Consider the following 15552-nt stretch of genomic DNA (forward strand, 5'->3'; position numbering starts at 1 on the left):
GAGTCAGTCTCTTAGGGAAGTGGGTGATACCAGTGAGTGTGATGACACCAAAGCCCCACAGGGTTGTGGCCTAGGGCCCCACAGTTTTGCACAGATATCCAGTCCAGTTCTGCTAGTGAAAAGCATGATTGCATGTATATTCTGATACCTGCCGTTTTTGGTTAAACCTGTATGATGTTATGCGGTATTCCAGTTATGTTTTCCCTCTCTTTTTTTTTTTTTTTTTTTTAGATATATGGCATGCTGTCACAACTCACTTTTCTGTAACATTGCATTTCAATTTTGCCTTTAATTTGAAGTCTTAAAGCTATGTCATAATAAGAACCTCCCTATGGAAAATGTTAGAAATAAGTTTCTCTTTCTCCACTCCAATTTTTTTCATGAATTATCTGAAAAGGAGCTATTAAAAATAAAAGTCAACTCTACTTTGAATTTTAGTTGAAATTTTGGAGTTAAATACCATTAACTTCTCAACTATTACAGAGTTGCCTTTATCACTGCTTATTGTACACTACCATTTCTCCGTGTCAAATCTCTTTTTGGAATTCTGATGCCAGTTCATTCATTGTCAATCAAAGCTACAATTTATAAATTAGTTCACTCTAGCAATTTTCCATTTGATGTTAATATCTCAATCTAGAATACTAAACCCATGAGAGCAGCTGTGTGATTTACTGTGATGAATTTCCTAGTATTACTAGGGTCAATTTTTGGCTGTATTTTTTTTAAGCCAGTCTGAAAAACCTTTGGTTCTATCTTTGGGTTAAATTGATATCACAAATCAGTATTAGTGTGTAGCTTTTTCTTCTTCCCCTCTACCTCACCAACTCCAATTACTCTATATAGAGTTTTGCCTTTTCTGGGGAAAATCTCCTGTCACTCTTACAGAAAATGTTAAAACCAAGAGTAGCTTTTACAAGTGAAGAGAGACAGTTTTCTGAAGTCTTAGAATAGGAGCTCACCCTTGCTGTGTGAATGGTGAGGCACAGGAACAAGATGCCCAGAGAAGTTGTGGGTGCCCCATCCCTGGAAATGTTCAGTGCCAGGTTGGATGGGACTTTTAGCCATCTGGTCTAGTGGAAGATGTCCCTGCCCATACTGGTGTGGGGTGGGAGGGTGGAGGAGTGGTGTGGAAATTGATGACCTTTAAGGTCCCTTCCAACCCAAACAATTGTATGCTTCTAAAAGTATTTAAAAGGGAAGCTGCCATCTGTTTTGGTGCTGTGTATGGCACACCGGTGATAGTCCTGTGTTCTGTGCTGCCTGGCTAAGTGTCCAGTCCAGAATATTTGCCAAAAAGGAGTAAATTAAGCAATGTAAGAGGAAAGATGACGCTGTATTTTCTCTTGTATTTCCTGTTCCTCAAGCCTTAAACCATCTCTGTCAGGGTCACACTCGGCTTCTGTGGCACTTTCTTTCATGAACCTCTTCACCTTTCCCTGAATCTGTGTATGGATGTTGAACATTCATTGCATACTGCTGTGTGAAGAGTCGCTCCTTTATGACTTGTTTGGACCTGTTACATGCTTGCTTCACTCTCTGATTCCTGTGTTGGGAGAGATGATGAGCAATCTGTGTTCTTTCTGGCCACTTCTGGCTTTACAGGCCTTTATTATGTCCTTCTCCCCAAAGTATTTTTTTCTGTAAAACTTATTCCATGTCTGCTTAGTTTCCTGAAAATATTTTTTGAGGAAAATTTGAGTTAATTTTTCTGGCTTTTGTAGAGAAAAGTCTTGCCTTATAAAACTCCTGGAGGATTGGAAGGGTTCAGCAATCTGTTTTGACTCTTCCTGAGCATACTTTGACTGTGAAGTGGTAAAGCTTAGAGTTGTCTTCAGATTTACTGTCTGAACCAAGGTAATAGGCACTGCCAGAATGGTTGCAGTCAGTGGCTTTGTAGGGAGTACAGATAAAAAGTGTAGCATAACACAAGGGCTGTCAGTCTGAGATTGTATCTGTACTGAGCAACTAAAGGTTAAACATAGTCTCTGTTTCTCTTCTGGTCAGGATAGCTTACAACCCTAATTTACCCACGAGTTCTTTTATTACAAGGCAAGGCTTTCAGTTTTGTGCTAAAAAAAAAAAGAAAAAAAAGGATTTATAGATGGATTTGAGTGGAATGAATGGATTTATTTCGAGGTAACATGAATGCATGAGTATGGAGCTTGTTTTTGCAGGCTAAATATATTAGTTGAAAGTACTGAAAATAGAAACGTGTTGCAAAAGCCTTTCTGTGCAACTGTCAGTCAGGGGGGATTACAGAGGGGACAGTAAAGCACTCATTATTGAGCTGAAGGCTTCACCATTTCCCTCTGTCCTGCTGTGACCTTAATGAGAGAGCTGCCCTTTGCATCCTGGCTGGCAGGCAGAGCCCAGCAATTTGTCTGGTACCATCCCTGTGTGATGGGGGAGATTGACAAGGATCTTCTGTACCGTTCTGGCTGCTCTTGGCAATGCCTGTGCTCAGCAAAGCTGTACCCAGTGCCTGGGGAGGCAGCGCCTTGTGCCTGCTTCATCAGGATGCAGGTGCTCAGACAAAACCTTAGAAGAGTAGCTTACAACTGACTACATGAGGAAAGCTTACTTAAGAAGCAATCAGGTTAGGCAGGGGACATTTTTCCTGGCATGATGCTAATAAAAAGGTCTTGTTCTTTGATTTTGTGTTGTTTTGGTTTTTAAGTGATTGATACTTCAGTGGTGGTGGCAGTGCTATGATCAGTTTTAAAATTACATGAGAGCAAAAAGTGGAATGAGGAAGTTTTTTCACATTTGTATTAGACAATAATACAAAGATCTCTTGAAGGCATTTTCTTGGAAAGCGAAGACCTTTGAGGTCTTTTCTGGCCCATAAAAGTGGCTCACACTAGTTGATAACTAAACTTTTGTTTCAGAAACTTTTGGAAAGATTAACATGAAAATATTGATGATAGCTAACAATCAGGCATGTGGATCCTAGGAAGTCAGTTCTTACCTAGGATCAAATTATTAGTGAAATAAGTTTCTACTTACTACTCTAGATTTAATTTTTTATCCTCCTTTAAAAGAGCCTTGATTCCTCTGTTGAAGTTATCCCTGGTTCTGTTTGTGATACTGCAGGAGGAGAATGGCATCTATGGTTACTGTGTAAAACCTTCCTACTGTGTTCTGTATTAAAGAAAACCATGTATTTGTTTTCTTCTCCTTGAACTTTTCTTATTTATTTTCACCCTCTATCTGTCCTACTTAGCTGCCTTGCAGATTCTTTTTTCTTATTTTCATTTGCCTTCTCAGGTTCATCTGCTTATTTTTTCTCTTTCTAGTGTTCATTTGCTGCCTTGATTCCCTCCTGCTTTATCTTTGATTAATTTCTTCCAGTCCTGGAAATAGAGGAAATGTCTCATAGAGGAAGCTATCACAGTAGCTGTTATAAAATGATGTGGAATGTAAATGACAGTATAATGGCACATACCATGGGATATGCCAAAAATTCTCATGCAACTGATTATCTTTCAAGGCTTGGAAGGGATGAAATTGATGTGTGCAGGGAATCTTTAGATACTCAACGTGTCAACTATATAGACCCTGAAGAGGAGACCAGAATAAATGACTTTTTAGGTGGGAAGGTCAGTTTTAAGGTGATGAGGCAAAGATGACTTTGGCAGTCCTATCCTAATAGGCTATCCAGGGATGAGCCCCTTCATGGGATGAGGGTTGTAGTTGAACCTTGGTTCTGCGCTGAGATGCCAGGTGCTGCCTGCTTGTTAGAGTCACCCAAGAGAGGAGAAAACATGATCATAACAATGCATTGTGTCCTTGAGGCAGTGAGCAGTGATCTGCTAGGTGAAGGAAAAGGTTTCGGGATGAGGGTTGTAGTTGAACCTTGGTTCTGCGCTGAGATGCCAGGTGCTGCCTGCTTGTTAGAGTCACCCAACAGAGGAGAAAACATGATCATAACAATGCGTTGTGTCCTTGAGGCAGTGAGCAATGATCCCCATATTCCTGCTAGGTGAAGGAAAAGGTTTTGTACTTGTGAGTTCTTCCTCTGTTCAAGTGGCTGGTGCTCCTCCCGCTTCCCGGTGTCAACTTTTAGCATTTTATGAGCTGTCCTGAGAATCTGTTCAAGTTCTTGAATGTACGGAAAATAATGCCTGTCACATTCCAGCTTCCCTTCTCCATGCCTTCCTCAGTTCCTGGCCCTATCTGTCCTCTCTTCCTTGCTCTCTGCCCCCTCTGCCCTGCTGTGTTGGATTGTTACCAGACTCTGTTGACTCCGCTATCACAAGAAAGGAGTGACTGAGGAAAAAAGAGGTGGTAAATCAGCTGTGCCTGTGATGGATTAGCTAATTGGTGCTTTATGGTAGGTAAATTGTTTGGTAGTGTCCAAGGCAGAAGTTGAGCAAAAAGCGTGGAACTGATTAATGACTCTGCTCACAAAACATACCTCTAGTTTTTGGGAGTGAGGTATGCCACTGCTCGATGGCTGACTATAGAAATGTTAATTCTCTCTGAATAGAAAACCCATAGTTATGGCTTGGACCCAAGCCTCATCCTTAACTCCCAAGTTGTTTCTTTCTTCCCCTCAATTCTTATACAAAATAACTTACTTAATTGTGGAAACAGCCTGAGATTGGTATCAGTGCAAATCCTTAAGTGTAAGCCCTGTCCTAATGTTTTTGCATGAATGCAAGGTATTGAATGTCTTCAGGGGTGCTTTGCATGGTGGTTATTTTAGACAGAAAAGTCTAGACAGTTCTTAGGATCTATTGCACATCTCTACACCTGCCAGAATTTGGGAGGGAGTGTTGTTCAAATTGCACTGCTGTTCATCAGAAAGGTTTTCACAACACGCATAGCACTAACTGAATTAATCTGTTTTGCTCACTCTCCCTCCCCCAAAAAACCTCTGCTACTAGTGTTCTAAAACTTGGATATTATTCTGCAATTGCTATTTTTATTTATACCTTTCCTCATTCTCTAACAATTACATAAATAGAAAGGACATTCTTTTGTGCATGGTTTTGTTGTATGTGCAATAATATAAAGATTTCACACACGATTGAGATAAATGCTTTTTAAACACATTTTGAACTGAAAATTAATAGATTAGCTTTCAGAAAGGCTCTTCAGTGGATAAAGGCAATAAATATAGATACCTTTTTTCAATGTCAATCTTAATTGTATTTTTCCAGAAATACAGAAAACTACTTTCTTGCTTGAACCTGCTAATATTGCACTGTTGAAAATGACCTGGCATGTAAGAAAGTATCTAAGTAATGTCGACTTGCATTTTATTGTTTTTAATTCATCTAAGTTCTTCAGCAATATCCAGACATTGCAATTGACAATACCAAGTCTCCATAAGACTCTGAAGTTCATGGAGAAAAGACATGGAAAGAATATAGATGTGTGGAAGAAAGGAAAAATGAGCAGTTCATTTAGACTACTGGTGACATTTGAATGCTGATTTTAAAACTTTGCTTAAATATTATTAAAATTTATTGAATTGGGTAATGAGTCCTTCCTCCTCCCTTCTCCATTTCCTCTTGGGGGAATGGAGAAGGTTTGCACATGATGTCTTTGATTCACATGTGATTAGACATTTAATTCATATCATGGAAAACTAAACTGTAGGCTATAAAATGTGATTGCAATCTCAATTAAAATGTTTAATATTTCCCCCTGGTTTCTTAGTAAAAACAATAAAAACTTTGCTAATGCTCGTAAGCTCATCTCAAACTCTGTCTACCAGTACATGAGTTTGTGGGTCTGTCTTCACTTTCTGCTTTGCATAGTTTTGGTCATTTAATCTTAAATATGTGTCTGGCTGAGCAGTTGTGCCACTGTGTTGGCTATTTTGAGTAAATGTTTGTGCAATTTTGTAATATCTTATTATATAAAATATAGTCCTACAGTGTGGTTATAGAAGTACTGTTTTTAAGGCCTCTTGATTAAAAAAAAATTTAAAATAGCCCTTCAAGTTTTTAGTAGGCGTTCAAGAATGGGCAAGCATGAGTTAAAAAAAAGCACAGGCAAACAAAGAGCCACAGTTGTATTTCTTGGTGAGGATATATATGTTTTAATTCCCATATTTTAGAATAGAATGAAGTTCTAGAAAGGATAGCAGGCAAAAAGCAAACTGCATTAGGAAACTGTAAATATAAAACCTTGACTGCATGCTGAATAAAGTATTTTATTTTAGGTGTTTGTGTAGTTTGTAATGGAAACTATGGGCTTACAAGAGCAAGTGATGGGAAACAGTGGTCTGTGAGGCAGCAATAAAAATTGGGAATGCCAAATATGTGCACTGTATGTCAGCCATGCTTGTGAATTTGTTTGAAAAAATAAATTGTTAAACAATGAAGGCCAGTTATTTTTTTAAATTATTTTTCCTGGGAAAAGAGTTTGTATAGCCTAAGGAGGGATTTGGTGCCTGTGGGAAAGAGAACAGTGGGCTCAATTTTCAGAATTTCTGCAGCTTTGCCAAGACATATGGAAAGCAACAAGAGTGCACCCTGAACAACTGTAGCCCTGGGAGACTCTGCTAGACCTGCATGTGGGTTTTTCCATTCATAATTATGCTTAAAAATCAAGCTGTGTGCGCTGGTAGCTCTGCACAGGGAGGAGTCGAGCTCGTTCAGCCAGATGTTGATTTACTGTAATAATTAAGCTGCTCTAGTCATGTAAGGGGGTGTCTGTGCCCATGAACTTGGGAAGGCGAGTGGTGTGTGTTTGGTCAGGCCGTGCCTTTGGGAGCCCATCCTCTGCACATCTGCTGTGCTGTGGGGAAGCAGCGCCTGCTCCTGCCGCTGTTGTGTTGTGAATATGTTTCATGTGACTCCTCAAACCCCCTTTGTGATTTGAGTCAAGTGTTTTCTTGGTGGTAGAGTGTGCTGGGAGTGCTTGTTTTCCAGGCTGCTGCTGCAGCTCCACGAGTGGAACAGAGTGCTGGTCTTTTGGCTCTGGTTTCTCTGTAGTTCAGGATGCTGTTCATGTTTCTCATCTGCTGCCTTTGATATCCTGTCCATCTCAATGGTTTCCTTTTGAACCGGAGCTGTGCATAAACATCCTTTATTCAAGTAAAGGTTCAGCCTTTTTTTAAAAAGGAATGGTAAAACAATGTAGCTGTAGTGGACAATGCAAAGATGTCAAATGTGTTATCTGAATTTTTGCTCATGTCAACTGTTTTCAATGAGTGTGGTGTATTCCTGCAAAACAGACCTAATTGGGTCGGTTCCTTTTGCTCTAGCCAAAATACTGTAGGGGAACGGAGTTAAAGAGCACTGAAACATTTGAAAAATAACATCCATCCAAATTCTCCCCCAGATTGTTGCTGTTCACAGGCTCTTAAACAACAGAGGAAATAAGGAAAATACACAAGGAAACAGGATTAACACATGAAGCTTAGAGTAAAATAAGATGAAAACCAGAAACACTTTCTGTAATCACTTGGGAAAACCTACTGTAGAGAACAGCATCAAAGAATCACTGTTTAAAGAGAGGATTTGGGGGATATTGCTGGGACAAAGTAGTCTAAACTGTTTTAAAAGTACTTCTAGATAGAAAAATGAATTAGATTTCTTACTTGTGTGTTGTTGATCCTCAGAAAGGGGAAGCAATGGCTGCTTCAGGAAGCTGCAGGCTCTTATCAATCAAGGTAATAATGAGACTTGAGCCAAACATCCTTTTGATTGCTTTGCCTGTATGTTTTATTTTTTTTGTCATTTTCCTTCTCATCATTTTATGCTTTTGTTTCTTTGCTTGTTTAACAGGCTTTGGGCAAGGTCTTTGTTCTTGCCTTGCCCTGGATTTTTTTTTTCTTTTTTTTTTTTGACAGTTGTTTTTTTTTGTTGTTGCTATGGATGCCCCTCAGGGTCTGGGTTACCCTGATGTGTATTCCCTTTGGTCACTTTGCCTATGCAGACAACAAAGGCACATTTTTACTGGCTGAGCTTGATTCACAAGGAGCAGGCAGTTTGTGCGTTGACTTAGGTGACCCAAAGATCCCCATAACTTATGTGCTCTATTTTTATGCTCTTGTGGCACAACCTCAGTCACATTGCAAGTTTCCTTCATAATTTTGCTTTGTACATTATATGAACTTAAAATTTCTGCCTTTTTCAAGGTCTGGGTTTTTTTTGGGGGGGATTTGTTAGTTTGTTTCTAATGTCTCCTTGTCTGTCTTTTGTGTTTTGGTAGGCCTGGATGATTGCCTGCAGCAGTATGTCCATAAATTTGAACGGGAGAAGATAAATGGTGAACAGCTGTTACAGATTTCTCACCAGGACCTTGAAGACTTGGGTATCTCACGGATTGGACACCAGGAACTGGTTCTAGAGGCTGTGGATCTCCTGTGTGCACTGGTTAGTCCCATTGTGAAGAGATGAGCAAACAATTTCTTAAAGGGCTTTTTTGGGTGAATAACCAAAGCAAGATTGATAAAACCGGAATACCTTTGTATCTTGCTTTCTGTTACACATCATGATAAAAGAAAAACGTAAGAATTTGTTTAATTCTTGGAAGTATTGATAGTTCTCTAACTTTTGTATTAACAGTTCTTTTTTCCTGATAAGAGGCAACTTCAATTAATTTGTGTGCACTTCCAAAGGGAGTTGTCTGAGTGGCGTTAGATCTTGCGGCTCCTGTTAGTGAACAGTTTTAGAAGACAGAAGACACACTGTTGAAGTGACAGGTGCTGGAAGTTCCTCACATCAGTTGAAGTGGGTTTAGGGTAATTCTGTAGCAAACCTAGGAAGTGAAGAAAAATTAATTCTTGAGATGAGGGATGTTTAGCCACCTCAGTTACAGTTTAGCTGAACTCTTAATTGGATTCAGAACTTAAGCTGTTCTTTTGTTCTACTCCTGATATATAACTGCAGATACTTTGAAAACAAACATACTCGGAAAAGCATAAATATATTTTGGATTGTTTTACTAGTGCAGGCTTTATTTAAAAGCCATAGTTTGGTCACAGACTTGAAGGCCTGTTTGATGTAGTGCAGTGTAATGAGCACCAGAGGTATATATAATTACATCAGGGAGGAGGGTGGGAAAGCCTGCCCGATGATTCCTTGGCCAGCACTGGCCTGTCTTCCCTACATTAGGCAAGGTTTGGAGCAGCAAGCATATTCTTCTTAAAATGGAGAGTGCTTATTGCCTGTGTGATACGTGCTTTATTTGCTGCAGAGAGGTGCTACAGGGAGTGTTCTACTCCACAACCTGGAGCAAATTGGACTGAAAGAAGCATATTTAACGAAATCTCTTCAAACGATCTAAAACGTTTCTCAAAAAGTTACTCTTATACTTGAAAGACATTTTATTTCCTTTAGGTATTTGATCTACCAAAAAATTTTAACATTAACTTGAAAACCTAATAGAAGAATGTAGTTGGACTGAAAAGCAGTTCATGCTGCTTTTGTTGGGCAAGCAGGGGTCTTGTGAGTTAGTAAATGTAGTGTGGGCTGTATATGGTCCTGACTGAAGTCATCTACGTGGTAGTCCCCAAAGGCACTTTTTTATTCTCTTAAAAATATTAGAATAAAGTGAACAAAGCTGGACAACTGCCAGAGCCTAAAGCTGTGTTTTATCTCTTACAATTTCCTTCTAATTTCCTTTGTAGACAAAAGTTTTGACCTCAGACCCATTTCTGGAAATCCTTTGTGAAATGCAGCTCAAGTTAATGCATTAGACAGATACTGCATATTACAGCTGAAATGTATTTGTTCCCTTTTTAAGAGGTGCAGGAAGAATTCCTGTGTTTTCAGCATACCCTTTGCCACCTTCTTGATGCCTGTTCCCTTGAGTTTTTGGAACTGCTTAGAGTCACCACTGATTTTGTTTCCAAGGGGATAATAATTGCTAATGACAATAATTTTTTTTGTGTTGTTGTTTCTTTTTGTGCAAGAGAGAGGTTTACTGATTCCACCTGTGTTAGTTCTTTGAAAGTGGGAATGTTTATGGTTTAGTGGTTGTTTTGTACATATGCTGATAGTTCCCCAACTTTTGGGGCCTTATAAGCAAAGGAACAATTAATTTTTTTTTTCTTTTTAACCTTTTTTGCTTTTCTGTTCCCCCTTTTTTGATCCCATTGCCACCCCACTAAGCTGTCAGCTCACACTCTGGAAATGTAGCATTGGCTGGGCCAGCCTGATGTCACTCTCTGCAAGGTTGTCGTTCTTGGTGGGGAAAGGCTGAGAGGGGATTTTGGTGGTTTCCCAGTCCTGGAGTTCCCAAGAAGAATTTCCCCTTTTATCTAGTTTTGTCTTGGCAGTTTCCCAGCTAAGTTTCCTTCAGATCAATGCTTTGGGCTCCCTCACACCACAGGAACACATGTGACAGTGAGGAAGCTCTCTCTGGAACATCTTTCTCCTGCAGTATCTGTTTTCAAGCATTCACCATTGAGACCTTTGTTCCAGCCTCAGTAGATAAGTCACTAAACAGGATGTGAACACAGTCCTTGCCTTGAGAAAATACACCAAATGCACCTAATTTTTTAATTTAGTTTTTCTCAGGGCTCAGTACTATTTGGCAGCACTGAGCTAAAAGTATTTCTGTGAGTTTCTGGTGTGAAGAGGAAATAATTGCATCTTTTTTTACTGCTTTGGTGATGAAGCAGTGTTCTCTCATGTCCTTGTAGCAGTGGCTGCATATGCCTATCTTGAAGAGTCAGCAGGAGTGTAGACTGGAATACAACATTTCTGTTGCTGTTGAGGTGGTCTAATAGAATTTTTTGAACAGGTGTTGAAGACTTACTTGAGGAATTTAGAGGATATATCAAAGGACCTGAATTTCCCCTAAAAAGGGGAAAAAAATCATCAATTTGAGTATTTCAACTTTTTGTTGAAAAAATTGTTTGGGGGGGAAAGGGATGGAAGAAAGATCATGTTTCTTTTTTAATTGATGTATTTGGGAGAGGGGGAAACAAACATACATAACTCTGCTTTTCAAACCACAAAAGCAGGGACAGAAAACAAGCTTTTGAGATCTTAACGAATATAAAACAATGTAAGCAAGAAGCTATGCAAATATTTTCACTTCTAATGTGTTCTTTGGATTTGATTTCTGAATCTTTGCCTACACTGTATGATGGGAGAGTTTGGAAACAAAAACATGGTGGATTTTTCTTGAGGTTAGAGTAAAGAGATACTAGTTATATGCAATTAAAAAAAACACCCCAAACCCTAAAAAACCCATAAACTAAAAAAGGACATAGTTGTATATGGTGGATTTTTCTTGAGGTTAGAGTAAAGAGATACTAGTTATATGCAATTAAAAAAAAACACCCCAAACCATAAAAAAACCAAAAACTAAAAAAGGACATAGTTGTACGAAACAAACATACATAACTCTGCTTTTCAAACCACAAAAGCAGGGACAGAAAACAAGCTTTTGAGGTCTTAATGAATATAAAACAATGTAAGCAAGAAACTATGCAAATATTTTCACTTCTGATGTGTTCTTTGGATTTGATTTCTGAATCTTTGCCTACACTGTATGATGGGAGAGTTTGGAAACAAAAACATGGTGGATTTTTCTTGAGGTTAGAGTAAAGAGATACTAGTTATATGCAATTAAAAAAAAACACCCCAAACCATAAAAAAACCAAAAACTAAAAAAGGACATAGTTGTACGTTTGATAATTTTACTGATGGTAGCATTCTGCCAGCATATTTGCAGTGTAACAAAATATAACATCATAACATAAAAAAAAAAGGATTCCTGAAGACTTACCCTTTGGGTCCTAATCATTGTCAAAGGATATCTATGCACTGCCACGTAAGATTTTAGTTTTTTTAGCGGCTTCAAATTTTGTGTTTATTAGGAAATTTGCTACTCCAGAGGATTCTTTAGAATGCATTTTTGTTAAAAGGAAAAAAGCAAGAATGGGTGACTGTGACAGTACCTTGTGTTAATTCAAAGGTTTTTATAGCCTGCAGTGAGTTGGGTCAGCATCTGAGCAAGCATTTAAACTGGTTTTATTCATTTTATTTCCCAGAGCAGCTTTTCAGTTCAATCAGCAAGCATGTCCAACTCCTCACATTGCAGCCTGTGAACATGGCTGTCTGTGAAAGGGGAAAGGATGCTCTCCCTGGGCAGTAGCAGAGCCCTTTATCAGCCCAATTCAGCTCTGACTCAACTGGTCTGCTCTTTTGACTTCAGTTGGCCACTTTTGGTTTTTTGTTTCTTTGTTTTGGGTTTTTTTTGGTTTGTTTTGTTTGTTGGCTGCCTAACCTTGAGCTGTTATTTGGTCAGATTATTTTTTCTTATTAAATGTGATAGAGTTTAGAATGAGTGAGCTCATGTGCTCTCTCCTGCACGTGTGGGTGCTGCCTCTCCTCCAGCCCTGCATGTGGCTCCCAGGTTAATGAGTAATAGCCTCGGAATGTTTGACATCAGGTGCTCTTGACCGCTGGCTTCAGCCTGTGTTTAGGTTAAAACAACTTTGATGTTTAATATTGGAGCAATAGTAAAGTGCAACCTTTATTTTTGGTTCATGAGCAACATCTAAAATCTTTTGGTTGCTTAAATAATAATTTGTTAACTCTTGCAGCCTTAGTCCTGTGGAAATATTTCAAGAAAAGCCTGCTAAGCTTTGCACTTCAACTGTGTGTCACTGTGAAGGTTGTTTGGTGTGCTGCCACAATATCAGCATTCCTATCTGTCATAGATTGGGACTACAGTTCTATGACAAGTTAAATTAATCCAAGTCAGCTGCTGTCTCCACCCCCTCCTGTCCTCTGATTAGTGATTCTTTGTGCTTGCACTCACCTGACCCTGAAGTGAGCTACTTCAGGGAGCTAAACCAAGGGATTAGGTTTCTTTGTATTGTTTAGATCCCTGAGCCAACCCTCCCAACAGACTGGACGTAGCAAGTGAAGGAGAAAGAATATTTGGTGATGTGAGAGCTGGTCAAGAGAGTTTCAGCTGGGATAAAAGTATCCTTATAAATCTGGTGAAGGGGCAAAATGCTTTCTGTGTGTTAGAGCAGACAGTGAGGGGACTGGTGAAACAGAAGTGGCTTGGCTTGGGATGACTCCTATTTCTGGGGTAGTTCATCCACTAGGGCTGATCCACAGTTGTCCAATTTGGTGTCCTGGTACTCAAGAGCTATGTACCCTGTGTTGTGCTGGGTGGGTCTGGTGCTTGGTCAGGACTCTTCCTGGAGTACAAACTGCTGGTTTAGCAGTGGAGGTGCACTCTGTGGAGCCTTTGGAGGAAGCTGTATGAGGGAGCTTAGAGCAGTGACTTGGAGCTTGGCTGTGATGTGCTCTTGAGTGTCTTTTGGGGACACCAGTTGCAGGTATGAGCTGGAGCCCCTGCATCCCTAGAGGCTGCACCTATGTTGCTGAAGTCACCCTCAAAACTGAGAACTACTTGACAGAATTATTTAAAAATGACCTGAACTGGAAGAATCACACCAGACTCACCCATGGTATAAATAAGGTGAAACAGGTATGATTAAGTGATATGTGAATGTTTTAAGTCCAAGCCCAAAATCTTACCTGGTATAACACATGCCTTTTTAAATGCTGGTGCCACCTCTAATCTCAGGTACTCACAAGTGGTTGGCTGAGTTTCTGCATCTGAATGACAGAAAGATCTGGAGATAATTAAATGAAAACTCTCAAGTTCTGATCAGAGTGATTAGATTGTAGCTCTGCACAGAAAAAAATATTTTTTGTTTTCTGTCCCTTTATGTAAGCAGGGGATCAGCATTCTCTAGTTCCCCTCTTTAAGGGGAGGGTTTCTGATATGTGACTGCTTTCTTGTGGTCAAAGGAACTTGCCCCACATCCAGACCTGTTTGTGAAAAAGTATTCCCTCAACAATAAACTAATATTCACTCTTTTAAGAGGAGGATAAAAGTAACTGCAAGAAATACATACGAATAATGCTCTTTGGGTGCTGGGTTTTTTGTTGTTTTTGTTAAAAGGTGATAAGTTCACACATCACAGTGTGTAAGTACTTTAAAGTTGTTTAGTAATCCAGATCTTTCCCTTTCTGTAATCCTGGAAATTTTAAGGATATCCTTTGCTGTTGCAACAGTGGCATTTTTTAAAATTGGACATATCCTTTCAACCCTTACTCCTGGCTGGACATTAAGGGTATTTCCTTGCCAAGAGCCCTGAGGTGGAGGAGGAGGGAGGCACTTGTGTAACTTAAACCCACTGGGATCTTATCCATAGGAGGTAGTGGTATTTTAAAGGTAGCTGTGTAGCTGATGCCTCTCCATACACTGGAGACTTGTGTTTCTTTGGGTCAAAGATTCTTACATTTTGTAAATGGCTTAATCTGAAATATTCCAGCCTGCTTTCCAGATGCTTCAGTCTGGAGGGGATGGAGCTACAAGCCAGCACTGTGCCCTAGCAACATCCTGGTCTGCATTAATGGGAGAGAGAGGGAAGTGTTTATCACCCTTTAGTTGTCACTCCTCAGTCTAAATTTGCTCCCTGCCCCTAAGTGCAGCAAAGGGACAGGCAAACTCAAGCAAACTCTGTGAAGGGCTCTCAGCTTGGTCAGGGCTGGAGTACTTGCCCTTGAGGGGAGGCTGAGGGACTGGGACTTCTTCAGCCTGGGAAAGAGATGGCTCCAGGGAGGTCCAACAGCCTCAGCTGGATCTGGAGCTGGATCCCAGCACCCACCATAGTGGGGAGCAGTTGTCAGGATGACAGAGTTGGGCTGTGCATGGTAGAAGCTGAAACAAGAGGTTCAGGCTGGGTAAAAGGAAACATTTTCTTACCCTGAGGACAGTCACACCAGGTGGATCAGGCTGCCCAGAGAGGTTGTGCACTGTCCTTGGAGGTTTTCCAGACCTGACAAGATAAAATCCTGAATAAGCTGGTCTGAGCTTACAGCTGAGCCTGTTCTGAGGAGGAGGTTGGTCTGAGACCTCTGAAGCTTCCTTTCAGCCTAGATGGTGGTCCTGAGTGGAGGCATTAGAACTCCTGGAAACTAGGAACTAGATGGAATTAAAATTTGCTGTAGTTGTTTAGGGTTTGAGTAGGAAAGTAGAGTAGAGAGTATATCTGACTGAACTATGGGACCTGGAGGTTAATTGCAAGAATCTGCAGAGCAAAAAAATAGTGAAGGGCAGGACTCTCTTGTATTTTTGCGTGTTTGTTTTGTTCTGGTGAGAGTGGGTTTTTTATTGTTGTTTTGGGGTTTTTTGAGTTTTTTTTCCTCAAGAAAAGTAGGATTTTGAATTTATAAAGTTGAAGCTATAGGCAAGACTCAGATTTTTTTTTTAGGTTTTGTAAATGAATGAAAAATTTGGTGTCTAAAAATAGGTTTAATTACCATGTATGATGTTAACACTGTCCTCAAACTTGCAAATACTTGCACTATTGTACTCAAAGAGCACAGTTACTGAAAGCTGGTGATCCAAATATTTATTTAAGCTTTTGATTGCAAAATTGCATTTGCTTCCTGTTGATGCTTTAATCGCTTACCCGATTTAACTTATCTTTTGTTGTAAATGAAATGTTACTTCAGTGTTTATTTATCACAGGAGAAAAAATGTTTTAAAGAAAAACAGTGCTTGCTCTTCTTTAACACAAAGAAAAACAACACATTTAAC

General features: G+C 39.7%; 1 protein-coding gene across 1 annotated transcript in view; it reads left to right on the plus strand.

The window, feature by feature from the left end:
- The window catches only part of CNKSR3 (CNKSR family member 3), a 54379-nt gene that overhangs the window by 19467 nt on the left and 19360 nt on the right, over positions 1–15552 (plus strand). Inside the window, exon 2 of the mRNA XM_039707146.1 lies at positions 8176–8339. Within this exon, the coding sequence (XP_039563080.1) occupies positions 8176–8339 (164 nt within the window). The remainder of the gene's footprint in view (positions 1–8175; positions 8340–15552) is intronic.

Source organism: Passer montanus, unplaced genomic scaffold (assembly GCF_014805655.1).
Source record: "Passer montanus isolate IOZ18808 unplaced genomic scaffold, ASM1480565v1 scaffold2, whole genome shotgun sequence".
Classification (NCBI taxonomy): Eukaryota; Metazoa; Chordata; class Aves; order Passeriformes; family Passeridae; genus Passer; species Passer montanus.